The sequence below is a fragment of the Ictidomys tridecemlineatus genome, chromosome 2 (assembly GCF_052094955.1).
Source record: "Ictidomys tridecemlineatus isolate mIctTri1 chromosome 2, mIctTri1.hap1, whole genome shotgun sequence".
Lineage (NCBI taxonomy): Eukaryota > Metazoa > Chordata > Mammalia > Rodentia > Sciuridae > Ictidomys > Ictidomys tridecemlineatus.
In genome coordinates, this window is record NC_135478.1 from 48,077,510 (window position 1) to 48,098,145 (window position 20,636).

Genomic DNA, 20,636 nt, shown 5'->3' on the forward strand with positions numbered 1-20,636 from the left:
TAACCCAAAATTGCAAGTTCAAGGCCAGCCTGGGTAACTTAGCAAGACCCTGTGTCAAAATAAAAAATAAAAAGGACCAGAGATGTAGCTCAGTGGTAGAGGATTGTCCCCCAACACCCCAACCAAAAAAAGAAGGGGCACCAATACCCAACTCCACCCTGAGCCTTTCCTCAGGATATGTTCTGCCCCCAGCCAAAGTTCACTGGACATTGGTCATTTGCCTGCTTATCTGAGGCCTCTGGGGGTTTTGGCTTATAGATCCCAATTTCCTAGAACCTGCCCCCGCAGGGGCGGAGCAATGAGCAGTTACTAATTTATTTCCCATCTGCTCTCAGGTTCAGAAGCAGCCTGGCAGGCAGGCACTGGAGCCAAAATGAAGGTCCCAGTCCCTGCCCACATCGGCAGCATTGTGCTAGTCTTGCCCTTGCTGCTGGCTGTCCTTCAGACTGCCTCGGCCCAAAAGGTAGGGGGTCCTCATGGGTGCCTGGGGGTGCGGGAGGGATGCATATGAGCTGGGGAAAGAGAAAACATGACTGCAAAGTGGGAGAGAACCTCTGAGAGCATGCAAGCATTTAAGTAGGAGTACGGGTCCGTGTGTGTGCGCGCGCGCGCAAAGAAACAGTGCTGACCATCCATCAGCTCTACCCCCAGGGCCTTATGGGTATCCCCACCCCTGCTTAATAGGAAGGATGATCTTATTATTTCCCTTTTACAGATGAGGGAATATAGTGTAACCAGTTGCTCCTAGGGACCGGTAGTGGAGCTGGGTAGGTAGGGATGCAGGTTTACCAGCCCAGCTCTTCCTTTCCCTGGTTGAATGACCCTCAGGGAAGTTCTTTTTGCTTTCCTCCCGCAGATTCCTTATCTGTAAAACAGGGTATTAACAGATTCTATTCAGATGATTGTTGTGTAAACTGAGCTCCTAATAGCTGTAAAGTGTTCTGTAGTGTGCAGGGCACAAAGCTAACAGGCTGTCAATGAGCCACTTGGCACTTCTGTGCTAAAACACACACATGTGCAGCCATATGCAGCTGAGCAACACTGGTGTGTGCATGAGCATGGTACACACAGGGAAATGGGAGGCTCTGCATGTGTGCACATGCGTCGTTTCTTGGGGTGCTGCCCACTTGCTTGCTGTTCCCTCTGGGGTGCTGTAGGCCTCCATAGAACAAGATGGACATGGTCCCTGCCCATGGTGCTATAGGGTGGGGAATGAAGCTTGTAGCTGTCTCTTATTCTCCATGCATGTTCATATGTGAAATATCTCCCTAAGTTTGGCCTGAGGCCTGATCAGCAAGTTGGTTAGGCTAGAAGCAGAGGTTGGTGTGAAGCCAGGGTCAAGGCTCACTCTCAAAGTGTTGCATAAATGAGTGGCACTGAAACACTCTGACATACTTTCCCTTTGCTGATCCAGAATGGCATCCAAATCTACAGCCTCACCGTGGACTCCAAGGTCTCTTCTCGATTTGCCCATACAGTCATCACCAGCCGGGTAGTGAACAAGGCTGAGGAAGCGCAGGAGGCCATCTTTGAGATGGAGCTGCCCAAGAAAGCCTTCATCACCAACTTCTCCATGTAGGTGTCTTCCTACCCTCCTCCCTGTCCCACAACCCAGCACCGCTACTCCATCTCCTCTGGGCCCCAGGACATCTCTTCCAGAAGCCAGCCACTCCAGGATATGCATGATCCACCTGCGGGCCTCACAGGGGGCAGGGGCTTTGTCAAGGAGCTCACTGTTCCTGGATGTGATCTGTCTCTCCTGCCATCTAGTCCTCCTCTTCAAGTGCTGCCTGGGTAGCAGGCTGAGGACCCCTGGCATTTTTGCATCTTTGCCTTTGAAGAATGCAAGCTTGGGGCATCCTGAGCCAGAACCAGGCAGGAGGGAGTCACCAAAAGCAGATTCCAGAATAGAGAGATCTTCCTTACCCCCTGGGCTGCCCGCCATGGAGAGTAAAGTTAAGGAGGGGTACTGCAGGAAACTGTCCGCTGTTCTACCTCGGGAGAGGTCTGGGCTTCCTACAGAGGGTTGGTGACAATCCTCACTTTGTCCTCTGCTCTCCTCCCCACCCTTCCCAACACAGTTTTGCAATGTTTGCTAAACTCAGCAAAACTTCTCTCTGTCCTGGCCTCTGGGAAAAGCAGTGGTTGAGGATAGGGGAGAGGCTCCTCCCAGAAAGAGGGAGAGCTGGGCGGAGCAGAGAGGGAGGGGGCGGGACCTCTGTGGTTGGCTCCTCCCTCTCCCTGCCCATCCAGCCCAAATTTTCCTACCCTGGGTCTTGCATCAGGAGCCCTGCAGGCTGTGCCAGGCTCCAATGAGCCAAGATCATCCCATCTGCTGAGAGCCCAGGATTGGCACCACCTCTTTTTGGCCTCAGATTTTATGCCTGTATTTGATAGGGAAGTAGAGGGCAGCGTTCCCTGCTCCCTGACCTGGTCAGGAGGAGCCAAGTTCCTCATGCCCCAGTCCCATCCTGGCCCAGAGTTCCATTATAAACAAGAAAAGCAGGGAAGTGGGAGGGGAATGCCTGCTCCATGCATCCAGCTGCCCTCTCCCTTGCAACCCCCACATTCCCACCCTCTCACACTGCCCCAGATGGAATAGGCATATATTTACTTGACATCTTCTTACTCACTGGACAAGGAGCCTCTGGAGTTATCATTTTCCTTCCAGAGAAATAGCCACTGGGGTCATGTCTACACACCCAGGACTCTCATTCACCACTGGTCCAAAGCCTACTTCCAGAGTTGCCAGACTCCCTCCAGAGGGCCTGCCCTGAGTGGGAGGAAAGAGGGTGCAGCTGCAGGGAAAGGTATCAGAGCCTACAGGCCCATGTCGCCCTCCTGCTCCATCTTGGTCATGCGGTTAGACACAGAACTAGGCACAGGTGCAGGTCAGAAAGCTCTTGCTGGTAATTGACTGGTTCCTCTGGAACAGTCCTTGAGGTGGAAGGGGCAGGTTGGAAGATGAGGCCAGACTGGAAGGGTGAAGAGAGTTCCACATCCAGACTCCTTTCTATCCTCCCCTGTCCCTTCAATAAAATGCATATTTACTAATTCTGAGCAGGTCTGGGGTGGGTGGAGTCCTCACCCAGCATCCTGTACAAGGTTTTGTATGCAGTAGGTGCATAATAAATGGTAGGAGAAGCTGGGCACGATGGCACACGCTTTAATCCCAGAGGCTCTGGAGGCTGAGGCAGGAGCATCGCAAGTTCAAAACCAGCCTCAGCAACTTAGCGAGACCCTAAACAACTTAGCAAGGTCTTTGTCTCTAAATAAAATACAAAATAGGGCTAAGGGTGTGGCTCAGTGGTTGAGTGTTCCTGAGTTCAATCCCCAGTAACCACCACCCCCCAAAATAAATAAATAAATGGCAGGAGGCTCAGGCAAAGGCAAGAGCCACAGTGTCAAGAGGCCCCACCAGCCTCTTGACAGCTCCTATTCCCTGCCCCCAGGATCATCGATGGTGTGACTTACCCAGGGAACATCAAGGAGAAGGCCACAGCCCAGAAGCAGTACAGTGAGGCTGTGGCCAGAGGAGAGAGCGCCGGCCTTGTCAAGTGAGCCCGGGTGTGGGCAGCTGTAATAGGGAGGGGGCCACAGGCAGAGACCCTTAGCCTTGCTCCCACCTCCAGCAGCCTTAGCCCCAGTGGCCTGGAGGTGCGGTCCTGATGGCCCCCTCCCCCAGGGCCACCGGGAGAAAGATGGAGCAGTTCCAGGTGTCGGTCAGTGTGGCTCCCGCTGCTAAGGTCACCTTCGAGCTGGTGTACGAGGAGTTGCTCAAGCGGCATCTGGGGGTGTATGAGCTGCTGCTGAAAGTGCGACCCCAGCAGGTGGTGAAGCACCTGCAGGTACCTGTGCGGCCTCTTCCTGGGAGACTTCTGGATGGCCCTGCCCTTGGCCTCCTGTTAGGCTCCCAGCTAACCTAGTGACCCGTATCTTCCCTTCCAGATGGACATTCACATCTTTGAGCCTCAGGGCATCAGCTTCCTAGAGACAGAAAGCTCTTTCATGACCAACGAACTAGCAGATGCCCTCATTGTCTCCCAGAACAAGACCAAGGTGGGCCTGTTGTGGCTCAGTGGGGAGAGGGGACCCAGAGGCCTGCCTTCAGTCCAGCCCTGTGAGCTGGAGCCTCCAAGTACAGGATAGTTGGGCAGATTCTCTGAGCTGGAGGGTTCTCTGAGATCTGTGTCCATGCTACTGCTGGACAGACAGAGGAGGAGGGCAAGACCTAGAGAAGGATGGACACTTGTTGGAGCCCCAAGATTTGTGGGACATGGACTTGGAGTCTGTGGTATAGACTGTGGTGGGAGAACCCTGAAACCAAGCAGAGAGGAATTGGTAGCTTGATCACACGCATCCTGAGCCCAGTCTCTGCTTGCCTCGCTCCAAAAACAGGGCATTCCCTCAGGCTGCCCAGCCTGAAAGAAAGGCCCCTGGAATATTGACCCCAGACTGCATCCTGGAATTCTGACTTTCCTATAAGCATACAGAGTGGAGGGTATTGTTGGCAAGGCCTTGCCACTAGTCCCAGTTTCAGCCATTTGTTCCTCCAGGCTCACATCCTGTTCAAGCCAACACTGTCCCAGCAGCAAAAGTCTCCAGGTCAGCAGGACACAGTCCTGGATGGCAACTTCATTGTCCGCTACGATGTGACCCGAACCCTCTCTGGAGGCTCCATTCAGGTAAGTGGACTCCAGGCAAGAACCTGGCAACCTGGAAGTCCATCCACCCTTAAAAGCCCAGAGCTAGATCATTCTAGAAGAGGAGAATAATGACCCTTATTTATTTGTATGCACAAGGGGTTGGTGCAGACAGAAAATAGGCAGTTTATTTGTGTTGTCCCTCAAACTATTCCCTTTCAGAGACAGAAAGTGTTTGTCTCTGTGAAGAGCTGCTTTATGCGGTTTCCCTCTTGGCCTTTGCTGCCAGGAGGCTCAAACAAACTTATAGCATCATTATGCTTCCCCTTTCCTCCTTATTTGTGAAATCTTTTCTCTTTTCATGGATTTCAGGTTTATTATATCTTAACCCTTTAGCATACCGTAAGCTGCCTCAAATACCAAAACAAATAGGAAGCAAAGTTGGGGTGGTTGTGGTGGGCTGTGCACAAGCAGGGAAGTCTTCTACAAAAAAGGGGTGGAGCCTTGAAAGATGGCAAGGATTTGGGGGAGGCTAGTGGTAGGATGGAGATGGAGATGTGGAACAAGGAGAACAAACCCCAAGGGTTTGAGATCAAGAGACTTGAGAGGGGTAGGGAGGGCAGGACTGCAGCTCTGATCAACTGGGTGCATCTCTCTCTGGCCACAGATTGAGAATGGCTACTTCGTGCACTACTTTGCCCCCGAGGGTCTGCCCACAATGCCCAAGAATGTAGTCTTTGTCATTGACAAGAGTGGCTCCATGAGTGGCCGGAAAATCCAACAGGTCGGTCCTATGGGCCCCGGAAACTCCCAAGCCCCTCATGCTATTCGTCCTGGTCCAACAGGCAGACCCTACCTGCTCCATCACCCTGGGTAGGGAGCTTCCAGGGGCCAAGAGTGGCCCTGGCATGGGGCCGCCTCACCCTGCAGACCCTACACTGTGTCCCCATCCCAGAACCAGTCCTGGAGGCCAGCCCAAGGGCCCTCAGGAATTCCCTCGGAGCACCCCACCTCGTCTCCTCTTCCCCTGACCAGACCCGGGAAGCCCTCATCAAGATCCTAAGTGACCTTGGCCCCAAAGACCAGTTCAACCTCATCACCTTCAGCAGTGAAGTGACCCAGTGGAAGCCACAGCTGGTGCCAGCCTCCACTGAGAACGTGGACGAGGCCAAGAGATACGCTGCCGGCATCCATGCGTCAGGAGGTGAGAGCCTCCGAAGCCTTGCAGCCGGGAGCTCGGGGGTGCCCGCCTGGAAGTCACCTTGAGTGTGTGCCCTTCAGGGACCAACATCAATGAGGCGATGCTGACGGCTGTGAGGCGGCTGAAGAGTGACAACCAGGCCGAGCTGTTGTCTGAAGGGAGTGTCTCCCTCATCATCCTGCTCACTGATGGCGACCCCACCATGGGTGAGGGCACTGCTGGCCATTCTGGGAACCTGCCCAAGGAAAACAGCTGGGGCTGTTCCCGGCTTGCTGTATAATCAGGTGTAGGAAGGGGGCTCACCGAGGAGCCTCTAGATCTGAGGTTTCAGAAATATCCATAATATTGATTCAATATTCTCATTGTTTTCCCAAACCCATGGGTCCAGGGGAGACCAATCCCAGAAAGATCCAAAAGAATGTTCAGGAAGCCATAGATGGCCAGTACAGCCTCTTCTGCCTGGGCTTTGGCTTTGACGTCAGTTACGCCTTCCTGGAGAAGATGGCTCTGGACAACGGCGGCCTGGCTCGGCGCATCTATGAGGACTCAGATTCTGCCCTGCAGCTACAGGTGCCAGTGTGCCCCAGGTGGGCTGCAGAGAGCCAGGCAGACCTAGCCTAGGCCTTTGTGACACCCCTCCCCCGATCCCGTAGGACTTCTACCAGGAGGTGGCCAACCCCCTGCTGACAACAGTGGCCTTCCAGTACCCAAGCAATGCTGTGGAAGAGGTCACGCAGGACAACTTCCAACTCTTCTTCAAGGGCTCAGAGATGGTGGTGGCTGGCAAACTCCGAGACAAGAGCCCTGATGTGCTGTCAGCCATAGTCAAGGGGAAGATGGTGAGGACAGGGGCAGCTGGGGCAGCCTCCACCTTTCTGCCCCAAATCTCAGCCCTGCTGAGCTCCAGCTGATTGACCTTGAATGAGTCTCCGTGTTTCCTGGGCCTCAGCTTTCCCCTCGGCCTCCTAGGCATGATACCAACTTCTGCTGTATGAGTTCATGGTGGAGGCTCAATTAGACCACATAGAATCTCATGAGAGCACCTGCTGTTCCTGGCACATGTGGGCACTCAGCACTCTGTGCTCCATCCCCTCACCATTCTTAAGAGTACGAGGTGACAGCAGGGATTCCTTCCTAATTGCCATCCCCTCCAGTCCTCATGCCAACAGTCTGAGGGTACAGTTGGACAAGGGAGAGCCACAGATGAACAGACTGAGCCTTTCTGTCCTTTTTTCTCATCTTTGGGGTGAGGGTGGGTTGTGTCTGGGGACACTTTTTTTTTTATACTGGGGATTGAACCCAGGGGTAATTAACCACTGAGTCCCATTCCCAGCCCTTTTTTGTACTTTATTTAGAGACAGGGTCTTGCTGAGTTGCTTAGGGCCTTGCTAAGATGCTGAGGCTGGTTTTGATCTCATGATCCTCCTGCCTCAGCCTCCTGAGCCTCTGGGGTTACTGTGCCCATCTGGGGATCCTTTCTGTTTCTCATGCATTTGCAAATTCTTCCTGCTGCTGTTTTCACACTGGGCTGAGGTTTAGTTCTAATCCTTATTACCCTTTCCCCCAAGAGGTCAGCTGGCCTAGGTCCTGGCTTATCACCTGCTTTGCTGTGCTGGGACAGGGGGCCTTCTTCTCACCCTTGGAGTCTCTGTGACAGAGACTCTGGCACTGCTAAACCCCCTCCCTACGCTCCCTCCAGAGGAAATGAGGCCCCTGTGGTCAGTGAACTGGACCTGCCCCAGCTCCAGTCAGGTCTCTCACAGAAGAGCACTGAAGTTCAGGGCAGGTGCAGACTTTGGGCCCTCATTGCTCTTGACCTGGCTGGGCCTCTCTTTCTAGCACAAGCAGAATGTCACCTTCCAAACTAAGTCCAGTGTGGCCAAGCAGGAGGAGGAGTTTCAGAGCCCCAAGTACATTTTCCACAACTTCATGGAGAGACTCTGGGCATACCTGACTATCCAGCAACAGCTGGAGCAGATGTGAGTGGCCCTGACCATTGCCAGCCACTGAGGCAGACCACACAGCATCAACATTCCCTAAGCCTTTTGCTCCTCAAGCAGGCGCAGCTGACATGGGGCACTTCCTAGATGTGGGGAGGGGTATTGTGTCTGAGCTCTACACTCTCCCAAGGGGAATCCCCAGAAGGGTACCAATGGGTGAGGGAATTAGTCCAGGCATGGAGAGACCTCCTGAGCTCTGACATCCTCAAACTACAGGGTTTCAGCATCAGAAGCCGAATCACAGGTCCTCAAAGACCGAGCTCTGAATTTGTCACTTGAATACAACTTTGTCACTCCTCTCACCTCTATGGTGGTCACCAAACCCGAAGGCCAAGAACAGTCTCAAGTTGCTGAGAAACCTGTGGAAGATGGTGAGTGTGGGACCTGTGTTCCAGCCTCCTGGGCAGCAGAGCATCTACCGGGTATCCTCTCCCACCCCTCCCCTATGTCCCAGCCAAGATGCCACCCCTGTCATCCACAGACTCCTAGGAGCCCAGAGAGACTCATCCCGTCTCACTGATGAGAAAACTTTGGCCAGGTCTCCTTGGCTCCTGGATTCACTTCCCCTATGTAGTTCTGGGGTTAGGAAGCAAGTTGAAACATAGTCTCTTCAAATTGATCAAAACCACCCTGATAGTGTCCTCCTCTTCTCTCTCTCTCTCTCTCTCTCTCTCTCTCTCTCTCTCTCTCTCTCTCTCTCTCTCTCTCTCTCTCTCTCTTACTTTCCCTCTCTGTATGTGTATTTTATCCAGATAACAGACACAGGAATATCAATACAGGTAAGGGCTAGTAGGCCCAAAGGCTGGCCTGGGTAAGATCCACTGTGTCCTGCTGCCAGGGGTGGTGGTGTCTGCCCAAGCGCATTCGGCTGGGGTCCCAGGAAGTGGATCCAAGGAGTAAACCCAGGTATTACTTACTTCCAGGCTACCATCTTTTCAGACAAGGCATAGGACTCCAAGGGTCCAGAATGACAAGTATCTAAGCGGAGGGGTTGGGGAGGGCAGGGACTGGGCTCTGCCTCTGGCCATGGAGGGAGGTTGCTTTGCCTGGCTCAAGCTCAGTTGTGTCTGAATAGGTAACGGCTCTGGATATCCCAGAAGAAGAGGATTCAATAAGCAAGGTAGTTTGGTGGGAGGGCACTGCCTGGGGAAGGTATGACCTTCTCGGGAAATAATTCCAGCATTGATTGTCTCCCAAACCCGGGAGAATCTCCCCAGAGTGGTCAGATATAGAGTGAGGGGAGCCCACCTGCCCTCTCCACAGCCCACTGCTGGCATGGAGTCCCTGAGCCCTAGCTGGGGGGAACCATGATACTGAGGGTAGACTACACATGTCATTTTTTTTCCCCAAAGGAATAGTTTCCAACTCCCCACAAAGGTTCGGCGCTAGAGTTGCTGACTCTACTGAGAGATTAGTACAAACAGGACCACCTGGGGATCCTTTGTATTTCTCCCATTTACAGAACATGGAGGACTTGGTATTCTGTAAGCCACTTTCTGAGCCTTGGAGAGCAGGGGGGGGGTTTCCCTAAGATGGTCATAGTGGGGAGAGAGAAAGCACAGATAAGCCACATAGGGGAACTGCCACAGGGCATGAAGTGGTGGCTGGGTCAATCTAGGATCTCCCAGAGGGAGGGTCAGGGGTGGATCGTGTTGGGAGCATGGCTCTCCTGAGGGTCTGCCCTTGCCTGCCCAGCTCTTGACAAGCCACCCCTGTGCCTTGCCCTTAGCATTTCATTTCCTCCAGTGTATGCTGTCCTGTCTCTCTCCACTGTCCCTAGTTTGTCAGGTCACCATCCTGGACAGAATAGCCTCTCATGCTCCTTTCAAAGAGGATCCAGTGCCCCAAAAGGGCCATAGACTGGCCAAGAGGGCTCATAGTGAGGCTCTTTGGAGCACAGTTACCAATACTCTCCCTCCTGAAGCACCTCTTCCCCCCACCAGCTAGGAACATCAGGCATCTTGTCCCTGAAACAGAATTTTCTATGTCCTTTGTTCTCACTAGATAGAATCCCCTACTCATGATGGAACCCTCTAGGAAGGCGAAGCTTCCTCCATTCCCAAAGCCAACAGGGGACCCTTGTGTTGTTCCTTTCTGTTTTTTTTTTAATTCTAATCTGTTATACATGACAGAAGAATGCATAATGCACGTAACAGTTCATATTACACATATAGAGCACAGTTTTTCATATCTCTGGTAGTATACAAAGTATATTCACACCATTCGTGTCTTCATACATGTACTTAGGGTAATGATATCCATCTCATTCCACTGTCTTTCCTACCCCATCCCCCCTCACTTCCCCTCCCACCCCTTTCCCTATCTAGAGTTCACCTAATCCTCCCATGCTCCTCCTCCCAACCCCACTATGAATCAGCCTTCTTAGAGAAAACATTTGGCATTTTGTTTTTTGGATTGGTTAACTTCACTTAGCATTATATTCTCCAAGTCCATCCATTTACCTGCAAATGCCATGATTTTGTTTTCTTTTACTGCTGAATAATATTCCATTGTGCATATATACCATGTTGTGTTTATCCATTCATCTACTGAAGGGCATCTAGATTGGTTCCACAATTTAGTTATTGTGAATCATGCTGCAATAAACACTGATGTGACTGTGTCCCTGTAGTATGCTGTTTTTAAGTCCTTTAGGTATAGACCAAGGAGTGGGATAGCTGGGTCAAAAGCTGGTTCCATTCCCAGTTTTCCAAGGAATCTCTGTACTGCTTTCCATATTGGCTGCACCATTTTGAAGTCCCACTAGCAGTGTATGAGTGTGCCTTTTCCCACACATCCTCGCCAACACTTATTGTTGTGTGTATTCTTCATAGCCACCATTCTGACTTGAGATGAAATCTTACAGTAGTTTTGATTTGCATTTCTCTAATTGCTAGAAGTATTGAACATTTTTTTACATATATTTATTGATTGATTGTAAATCACCTTCTGAGAAGTGTCTGTTCAGTTCCTTGGCCCATTTATTGATTGGGTCTTATGCTGTTTCTGATACCAAAATGTGGACTCAAAAGTAGCCACTAACCAGGCTGGACTTCCTCAGCATCTCCCCTAACCCTATGCCCTGCTAGGCCGGGTATAAGTGGGCAGAGTTCACTGGAGTTTGGTGGGTGGCCATTGGCAGGCATGCCCATGGGCCTGGAGACTGCTCCCAGCCCTGACTTCTGCTCCTTTCTGTTCCTTAATGTCCACACACTGATGACCACTTCAGCGCTACCACTGCTTCCCTCGGATCCCAGTAAATCTTTGGTGCATGGCATGGAAATTCAAAACAAAGGTATCTCCAGGCCAGGGCCCCTTTTTGTCCTAAAAGAGAGTTCTGGGGGTCTCCATGAACCTGAAATGGGGTTTCTCTATGTTGAAGTGGAGAGGGAGCCCCAGCCACACTTGTCCTCTATTCTATCCTGTGACACCCCCACTTCCTAGGAAGGGCTGCCTGAACCCACATCTTTCCCTTCTTTTTCTTTTAGGACCAGTTGTGACGATAGCTCCACCCTCAGGTAAGTTGCCAGCTCTCCCAGTACCTCTCCCATCTTTGCCCTCCCACTTCTCTCCCTGCCTCAGGAACTAGCTCTGGTTGTCCTAGCCCCCATCCAGGCTCCTCCTGTCCTCCTGATGCTGCCTGGGCCCAGCATGGACAGGCTCTGTGTGAACATCAAGGACTCCCAGGAGCCCATGAACCTGCTCTCAGATCCTGACCAAGGTGAGAGGTGCACTCCTAGTAATCCACCCAGAGAGACCCGGGCACTACTCATGCCCACTCACCACCTGCCCAAGGAGATGCACACAGCGTTTACACATGCCCTGTGCCCTGATACAGAAACCTGCTCCCACAGCCACCAAAGGCCTTGCACTGGATACCCTCTGCAGGTCTGGATGACCTGGGCAGACTGTGGTCAGTGCTCAGAACTCAGAGGAGGAGGCCAGAGCTGCCGGAGTGTCAAGGAACTATACAGGGTCACCCAGGAGTGATGTTCCAGTTGTAGGAACCAGTGTCTGCAGAGCACAGAGCAGCTTCTCTCTATGGGACCCTGGTGGTGTGGAGGAGGGCAGTGGGGGGAGGAGGCAGGTCCACCCCTACCCTGGAAGGGCCTCCCTGCTCTAGTGGAGTCACAGGGCAGGCATGGAACACACACTGCTCGGGAATACTCACAGACAGCCACAGCTCCTGTGTTCCTCCTGGAACCACATGGTTTCCTGCTTTCTCACCCAGACCCAGGTGTCTGTGTGTTTCGTGCAGGCAGGGATCTCAGTTTTCTATCTTATCCTTGACATGCAGCTACCCCAGGTACAGGAACACTCCAGAAATCTGATGAAAGTTTAGAGACTTGAGATAAGAAGCCTTCTCAGAAGTCTTACTGAAGCCAGGCGTGGTGACACATGCCTTAAATCCAGGTCTCAGGAGGCTGAGGCAGGAGGATCGTGAGTTCAAAGTCAGCCTCGGCAACTTAGTGAGGCCCTAAGCAACTCAGAGAGACCCTGTCTCTAAATAAAATATAAAAAAGGGCTGGGGATGTGGCTCAGTGGTTAAGCGCCCCAGGTTCAATCCCCAGTACCCCAAAAGAAAAGTCTTACTGAGGGTGGCTGTCACCAAAGATTTGGGGGCCCTTCCAAAACGATGTGAGACTAAGGTGTGAGTAAAAAGATGGTAGAAAGCAGGCCTGCAGTATGTGTGGATGCTGAGGAGCAGATGTGGCCTTCCTGAAGAAAACTGTTGGTGAAGGACAATTTCTGGCAGGGACGTTGTCAAGGAAGGATCTTCTGTTCTGGCCAATGCCCAAGCCTTGGCTTTTACCTCTCTGATCTGGTTTTCTTAGGGATTGAGGTGACTGGCCAGTATAATACAGAGAAGGCTTGTTTCCACTGGATTGAGGTGACCTTCAAGAACCCCCAGGTGCGTGTTCATGCATCCCCTGAACAAGTGGTAGTGACACGGCACCGAAGAAACTCTGCTTACAAGTGGAAGGAGACGCTATACTCAGTGTTGCCTGGGTAAGTTTCAGGCTGGGGTTTTCAACCAATGACCTCTCAGACCCTATTGGCTCATGATGGTGCTTCCCAGTGGCCTGAGGCCACAGACCTGGGAATGGAGGAGCTGTATATGAGTCTTCTGCAGTGGACTGCATTCATAGAAGAGACACAGAGAGCCCTGCTCCAAATCCCTGTGTCCCTGAAAGAACCAAAGAATTGTCCTGGGGACCTGATTCCCCTCATGCCTAACCCAGGCCACTATCCCATGCAGGAAGCAGTGTAGTTTGGAGCTGGCTCTGCAGCTAATCCTGTGTGACCCTGCATAGGCCATTTAGGTCCTTTGAACCTCAGTTTCCTCACTAATACCTAGAGACGATCATCCTAGCCCTGAGTCAGGGGATGGAGGAACCCAATGAGAGGATGTACTTGGGGAACATGCACCATCAGATGGAACAGTGTCCCCCATCCCAGTGAAGGATGGCAATCCTCTATCTGTTAAGGTCGTGATAGCAAATCCTGAGGTATAGGAGGCACTGTCCATCCAGGGTCACATACTGGGCAGCTGGGAGCTAATGGAGGCAAATGAGACTTCTTCTGGGAGGCATGATTGCCCTGTCATGGGCCAGGATAGTCCTCCAGCTCTAGAAGTCATGAGGGACCTTGGAGAGAGGCCAAGAACCCTGCCCTTCTGTGAGCTATGTCCTCTGAGACCCAGGCTTTTGCCACAACCCATCTTTTCCCTAGTATAGAAAACCCTGTCCATTAGCCAGGCACCGCACGCTTGTAATCCCTCCTGCCTCGGTGGCTTGGGAGGCTGAAGCAGGAGGATCTCACATTTAAAGCCAACCTCAGCAGTTTAGTGAGGCCCTAAGCAACTCAATGAGACCCTGTTTCTAAATGAAATATCAAAAAGGGCTGGGGATGTGTCTCAGTGGCTAAGCCCTCCTGGATTCAATCCCTAGTAACCACCAAGAAAGAAAGAAAGAAAGAGAGAGAGAGAGAGAGAGAGAGAGAGAGAGAGAGAGAGAGAGAGAGAGAGAGGAAGGAAGGAAGGAAGGAAGGAAGGAAGGAAGGAAGGAGGGAGGGAAGGAAGGAAGGAAGGAAGGAAGAAGGGAGGGAGGGAGGGAGAGAGGGAGGGAGGGAGGGAGGAAAGAAAATAATATATAAAATATCCATTGCTACCTCTGCTTCCTCTCCAATTCCTTTGGCAGGGCCTTGTTTCCACTTGTCAATGAGCTCACACTCAGAAAACCTAAGAGGTTTTCCAAAATTCTTCCTGATTTCATACAAAACCTTAAAGTTTCTTGTTATCTGATGCCCACACAAACATTGAGAGCATTTCTGTGTCTTGGAAATGCACACTAAAAAGCCAAATGAAGAATTCCTGTTCATTCTAGTGATCGAAAATCCAAATGCTTTCATGAGCTACAGAAGATACACATGAAGAAAAATAGACACCTTTTAGATTGAATCAAATCCACAGGGCAGTATGCGTTTAGGGCACTTCCATTTAAATTAACCTCTGAGTGACAGCAGGATCTTATTCCACAAGCTTCAGGGAAGCTAACATCCATAAAGAAATCAAAAGGACAAGAAATGGCAAAGATTATTTTAAGTAAAAAGAAAGATAGATGGTGCATGCTTTCTAGCTACTGGTAAGACTGAGGCAGGAGGACTGTGAGTTTGAGGCTATCCTGGGCAACTTACAAGAGACCCTGACTCAAATAAAATGAAAGAAGTTCTCTCAGTGGTAGAGTACTCACCACTATACGTGAAGCCCTAGGTTCAATCCCCAGTGCTGCCCCTACCCCACCCCACCCCACCCCCGCCCTGCAAAATAGGAGATAGAGTGAGGAAAGACTTACCCTCTAGATGTTAAAACCCACAATAACACTGGTATGGTAGCTTAGGCCTATAATCCCAGCAACTCAGGAGGCTGAGGCAGAGGAATTGTAGGTTCAAAGCGAGCCTCAGCAACTTAATAAGGACCTAAGAAACTCAGCAAGACTCTGTCTCTAAATAAAATATAAAAAAGGGCTGGGAATGTGGCTCAATGGAAGTGCTACTGAGTTCAATCCCTGGTACTAAAACAAAAACAAACAAAAAACCACAATTATGATTAAGCACTAATTTTCAAAAGAAAGAGGTACCAACCATAAACAGAGGGGACAGAGTAGTTATATCAGAGAAAACCACTGGAATCTGGGGTCGTGGCTCACAGGTAGATCACCTGCCTAACATGTACATAATCCTGGTTTGATCCTCAGTACCATAAGAGAGAGAGAAAGAGAGAGAGAGAGAGAGAGAGAGAGAGAGAGAGAGAGAGAGAGAGAGAGAGAGAGAAATCCCCTAAATCATATAAAACAAATTCATGAAAAAACAAATTTAAGCAATCCAAAAGGAAGGCACCCATTATTTTATAAATAATGCCGAGGAAACTGGATATCATTGAGCTAAATTTGGTCATATTTTATTAATGAGGAAACTGAAGCCCAAAAGATTTAAGAGACTCCCACCTCCACCATGACACTCTGATTTCCTAGTGGGCTCCAGCTTACTACCTACCGCTTGCTAAGGCTGCATGCAAGTATTTCTTCCTTCCTGCTCAGGACTCTGGATTTCTCCACAGCTTAAAGATGACTATGAACAAGACAGGGCTTCTGATGCTCAGTGGTCCAGACAAAGTCACCATCAGCCTCTTGTCCTTGGATGACCCTGGGAAGGGTCTCCTGCTCCTTCTGCGGGACACTGACCATTTCTCCAGCCACGTCAATGGGACCCTAGGTACTCTACCCACAGCCTGGTCTTAGGACATCCTCAGAAACCACCTCTGCCCCCAAACAGGCAGTGGTCCTCACCGCCATGTGTTTCCCAGGCTCTCTGTCATTATCCCTCCATGACCCACCCTTTATGTTTCAGGCCAGTTTTACCAGGACGTGTTGTGGGAGACACCAGAAGGGGCAGACGACAACAAACGGATACTGAAGGTTCAGGGAAAGGACTATTCTGCTACCAGGTGACTCAGCACAAGCAGGCCACTCAGCCTGACCAGGGTTGGGGGGGACCATGAAGCTTAGAGTTGGACTATGCAGAACCCCACTCCTTCTGTCCTCATTTAGGAACTAGAAACAGTTGAAAGGTTGATAATGTAGGTGAGTCTGGATCAGCTGACCCCACAAAGGCTGGTCAGGTCAGACCCACAGAAAGTACACCAGCCTGAAGATTGGTTGAGGGTAGTAGGACTCTCCTTGCTCTCACCTCCAACTCTCAGAGCCCTAGACCCTGGAGACCATACACACTGGGTCTCATGGGTAACATTTTGGGTGACTGGGTCTTGACTTGTGCTCGAGAGACTGCTAAAGGGACTCTGGAATTGCACACCTTCCATGCTCCTATCCCCAACTGTCCCCCTCTGTTTCTAATCACACCTGAGATTTGCTGATCATCTGTCCATCTGTTTGTCATCTACCCATTCCAGAGAGCTCAAGTTGGATTACCAAGAGGGGCCCCCAGGAAAAGAGATTTCTTGCTGGTCTGTGGAGCTGTAGTTCTGACAGAAGAATCCTGTACCCTGCTGCAGGGCCACCTATGGGGTCTAGATCACAATGCAGAGGGGGATTCCTACTGGTTTCAAATAAAGAAAGGTGGCATGAACTCAGAGAATGGTGTCTCTCATTCCAAGCAGACAAATCCCAGGTCCTCGATCTCCCATCCTGGACAGTTAGCCTCATACAGCGTTAGAATCTTCTACTTTGGGCCCTGAAGGGCCTGTGGCCACTGAGGCCCATGGAAAGCTTTCATCCCTGTTACCTTGTTTTGCAGATAAGAAAATTAAGACTAAGCCACCCATTAAAAATGCTGGTCCAGGGGGGCTGGGGTTGTGGTTCAGCGGTAGAGCACTTGCCTACATGGGTGAGGCACTGGGTTTGATCCTCAGTACCACATATAAATAAATGAATAAAATAAAGGTGTATCAACAATATATATATATATATATATATATATATATATATATATATATATTTTTTTTTTTTTTTAATGCTGGTCCAGTGCTCAGCAAGGAACCCACAGCTGAAGAATGTTCTCCAGGAAGAGTGGAAACAAGTTTTGATTAACAAAACAAACATGAACTGGGTTAACCTGTTCTTCCTAGGCTAACTCCCAAACTCTCCCAGTGAGTTTAGGGGCTCTTTGAATGGAATTTGCTTTACACTAGTCAATTTTCACTCCTGGGCTCAGGAACAGGCCTATTTGCTCCCTACCTGGTAAAGAAGCTAGCACTGGAAGATAAGGGAGATAGAGCCAAGGCCCAGCAGCCTCTCTCCATATAGGGTAGTCTGGGTCTTCAACTCTAAATCCTGTGCCATTGAGGGAATCTATTCCTGTTTACATTAGGCATCCCCAAGATTCCACTCAATCCCTCCGCATGCAAAGCATACTGGAAATAAAAAATGTATTCTTAGAGTCTGCCCTTTGTATCTGCCCTTTCTTTCTCTGCAGATTCAACCAACCATGAAACAAAAAAAAACTTTAAAAAAATTGCAACCTCAGCAGCTTGGGAGTCTGAGTCAGGAGGATTGGGAGTTCAAAGCCAGCCTCAGCAACTTAGCCAGGCCCTCAGCAACTTAACAAGACCCTGTCTCTAAATAAAATATTTTAGAGAGGACTGGGGGATATTGCTCAGTGGTTAAGGCCTCTGGGTTCAATCTCTGGAACTACAACAAAAAAGCATCTGTATTGAATAGATAGAGACTTTAAAAAAATCATTATTCCCTAAACAATTCAGTGTAATACATATAAATAAATAGTATTTGCATTGTATTAGACATTGCAAGTAACCTGGAGATGATCTGAAGCATACTGGAGGATGTGAGCAGGTTTTACGCAAACACATTGCCATTTTTTTATGAATGACTTGAGCATCCACAGATTTGTACCCTTAGAAGGTCCTAGAACCAATCTTCTGTGGTTACTGAGGGCATGTCTTAAAAGAAAAAAAAGACATGATCTATGGTTTACAAATAAGTAGCACAAAGAGAATAAAACAAACAAACAAACAACAACAACAAAAAAAACATGACTATGAGAATAAAAGAAAAGAGACAATCACCAGGGTAGGGGACCTGCAAATAGACCACAAAGCTTTGCTCTGAGCTTCCTGGCAGTCAGGGTGAAGCAGAAAGTAAATTCATTTGCTTGCTAAAAGGAAAAGACAAATCATCAGGGAAACATTCTTTTCTAGCCCTTGAGCTATAGAATCTTTCTAGAAAGGTCAGAGATCAGGCCAGTGGGAAGGATCTTCAGCAGCAGGTTTGCCCCACACAAACATTCTTCCTTGCTCTTCTGCCCCCACTCCCAGGGAAGGTGGGGGTTCTCGGGCTGTTTCTCTGTGAGGGTCTCTTGGAGGGGCTCAGGCCAGAAGTTGGCAAGATGAGAGAACAGCTTGTGGGGCTAGAAAGAGACATACAGGGATGAAAGGACTGCCCAACTCAAGCTCATGGAACACTGACCCATGGCCCAACTGCCTGGGCTGGGCAATAGCAGACCCAGACTACCCGGTTGTGGCCCTGCCAGGACCTGCAGGGTGGGTATCCCGTGTGCAGTTGAAAACAGGTCTATATCCTCCCTTTCATTCACAAGCTTCTCTCCAACACCTACTTGAGCCAGGCCCTGGGCTGGTCCCGTGGATACATTGGGCATGATGACAGACACAGTGCCCTTTGTGACAGCCGTCACCCAGCACATGATCAAGTGCTTCAGGAGCCTAAGGGGAGACATCTCGGCCAGACTAGGGATGTCAGGGAAGCCTTCCTGGAGGTGGAGATGTTGGGTTGAAATTTGAAGGATAAAAAGTAGTTAGCCCAGTGGGAGACAGGAGGGCAGAGACACCGGCATGTTCCTAGGCCCAGAGCCAGCGCCCTGTGCACTGAGTTCAGGGAAGGGGGAGGAAAAGCAGCCATGAAGAGAGGACCAGACCTGCTCAGCCTACATATGCCTCACGGAGCATGGCCTTGGTCCTGAAGGCCGAGCTGGAAGCAGGGTCCAGCAGAACAAGGACAATGTGGACGGGGAGAGGATGTCTGCCTGGATTTTGCCTGCGAGCATCCCCCTGCCCCAGTGTTTGGAGAGGGGTGGGGTCTGGGCTGGCCCCTCCCCTTGCCCATCTCCCAGCATTGTGCCTTGGTTGCTACCTGGACCAGCAGGGTAGAGATGGTGCCTCAGAAGGACCAGAAATGATGTGAGGATGTCTTTCACCACCCTGCATCCAGCAGGATCTTCCTCCCCATCACGGATGTGAAAACTGACCTCATGATATAGGCTCAGCATGTGGCTCCTTAACCCATTCAGGGTGGAGTGGGATAGCAGGGCCTGCACACTCTAGAGGGTCCCTTCACACAGGTTTGGACCTTTCAGCTGGTCCAGCCCAGACCTCTGCCACATTCACCCTGGGCTTTCAGTTTGGTGGCTGTATCTCATGAGCCACCAGACTGCCAGTAGAGTCCCACAGCCATCTGGGAGTAGCCTTTCCTTCCTTCTAGTCCCCTCTCCACAGTCCTAGAGCAGTATGATCTCTAGATAACATTGCTTCTGGCCCGAGGAGTGAGGAGCAGCTGTGGGTCCCCTGAAGTGGGAGGTAGGACAATTCCTATGACCATAGCCACATGCCATCCCCCACCGACATTCAGGGCTTTCCCCAGTTTGAGTCCAACCTCCTCCAGCCTTATTGTGTCCCCTGCTCTGCCACCTATCAAATCACTCACTGCTTCCTTCACCATTGTCCCCTATGCCCAGCATGCCCTTAGACCCCAGGCAGAGAAAACTGTACAGGCAAAGGATTTGGGGCAGGTCAGGTCACCTTTGCATAATTTGAAGGAGACTGTATATCTGGAATCCAGAAAGTTAGGGGAAGTACTTGGTATGTAAGGGGAAGCTAGAGAGGCCAGAGGAAGGACTTTTGTCCCAAGAGCATTGGAGGGGAGATGTCATCTGTGGGATTTAGGCAGGGAGAAATGATCAATTCTTCTCTGAAAAAAAAAAAAAAACAAAAAAACAAACCTCTCTCTGGTAGGCAGTGATGGAAGCCCAGGAAGAGCAGATGTTCAGACTGCAGATCTTTTACAGCCCCATCTCCAGGAACTTCTCTCTGCTTTCCCACCCCACCCCAGACTGATTGGGATGGAGAGAAAGGGGTCACATGAGCTGACTGTAGGATCCTAGAAAGTCTGGGCCCAGATGAAGGCAAACTTGAGCAGATCCCAGCCCAGGGTATTGTATCTGCTGAATCAATAGATGGGTCAATGGATACATGGATGGATAGATGGTTAAAGGGATGGATAGATGGCAGGACCAATGGGTTGTGAGTGGATGGATGGATGGATGAAAAGATGGTTGTAGGGATGGAAGGATGGTAGAATGAATGAGTGAGTGAATAGATGGATAGATGGATGGATGGTGGGTGGAGGGGTGGTACAATAGTTTGGACCTGATGTGTCCCCCCCAAGGCCCATATGTTAAAGGCTTATTTGTCAGCCAGTGGCACTCTTGAGAGGTAGTGGGATGTTTAGGAGGTGATTCTAGCATCTAGGAGGAGGCTGGATTTCTGGAAGGCATGCCCTTGAAGGGGATATGGAGATGCTGGCTCCTTCTTCTCCTTCTCCTTCTCCTTCTCTCTCTGCTTCCTGGACTCCATAAGGTGACCAGAGTGCCATGCACTCCCATCATGATGTACTATGTCACCACAAGCCCAAAGTGATGGGGCCAAGTGTCCATGGTCTGAAGGCTCTCAAACCATGAACTAAAATA

General features: G+C 50.5%; 1 protein-coding gene across 2 annotated transcripts; it reads left to right on the top strand.

Annotated features, from left to right (window-relative positions):
• Positions 1-313: 313 nt before the first annotated feature.
• Positions 314-16,487, top strand: Itih4 (inter-alpha-trypsin inhibitor heavy chain 4). 2 transcript variants are annotated; one of them, XM_005317195.4, is made up of 24 exons: positions 314-463; positions 1,415-1,575; positions 3,453-3,557; positions 3,686-3,848; positions 3,949-4,059; positions 4,557-4,685; positions 5,311-5,427; positions 5,679-5,847; positions 5,925-6,050; positions 6,233-6,414; positions 6,498-6,683; positions 7,684-7,823; positions 8,061-8,215; positions 8,597-8,623; positions 8,768-8,818; positions 8,920-8,964; positions 9,197-9,328; positions 11,074-11,139; positions 11,333-11,362; positions 11,449-11,565; positions 12,680-12,854; positions 15,463-15,617; positions 15,753-15,849; positions 16,312-16,487. In XM_005317195.4, exons 1-24 carry the CDS (start codon positions 374-376, stop codon positions 16,379-16,381), a joined length of 2,799 nt encoding a protein of 932 aa, XP_005317252.2. In that variant the 5' UTR covers positions 314-373; the 3' UTR covers positions 16,382-16,487. The 2 variants fall into 2 exon arrangements, with proteins under 2 accessions (XP_005317252.2, XP_040145643.2); XM_040289709.2 differs by lacking the exon at positions 9,197-9,328.
• The last annotated feature ends 4,149 nt before the right edge of the window (positions 16,488-20,636 follow it).

Excerpts from the sequence above, each read along its gene's own strand:
- Itih4 (XM_005317195.4), top strand. The coding sequence starts at position 374 with ATGAAGGTCCCAGTCCCTGCCCACATCGGCAGCATTGTGCTAGTCTTG. Across the intron at positions 7,824-8,060 it reads CAGCAACAGCTGGAGCAGAT|GGTTTCAGCATCAGAAGCCG; the intron begins GTGAGTGGCCCT and ends CTCAAACTACAG. Across the intron at positions 8,624-8,767 it reads ACACAGGAATATCAATACAG|GCTACCATCTTTTCAGACAA; the intron begins GTAAGGGCTAGT and ends ACTTACTTCCAG.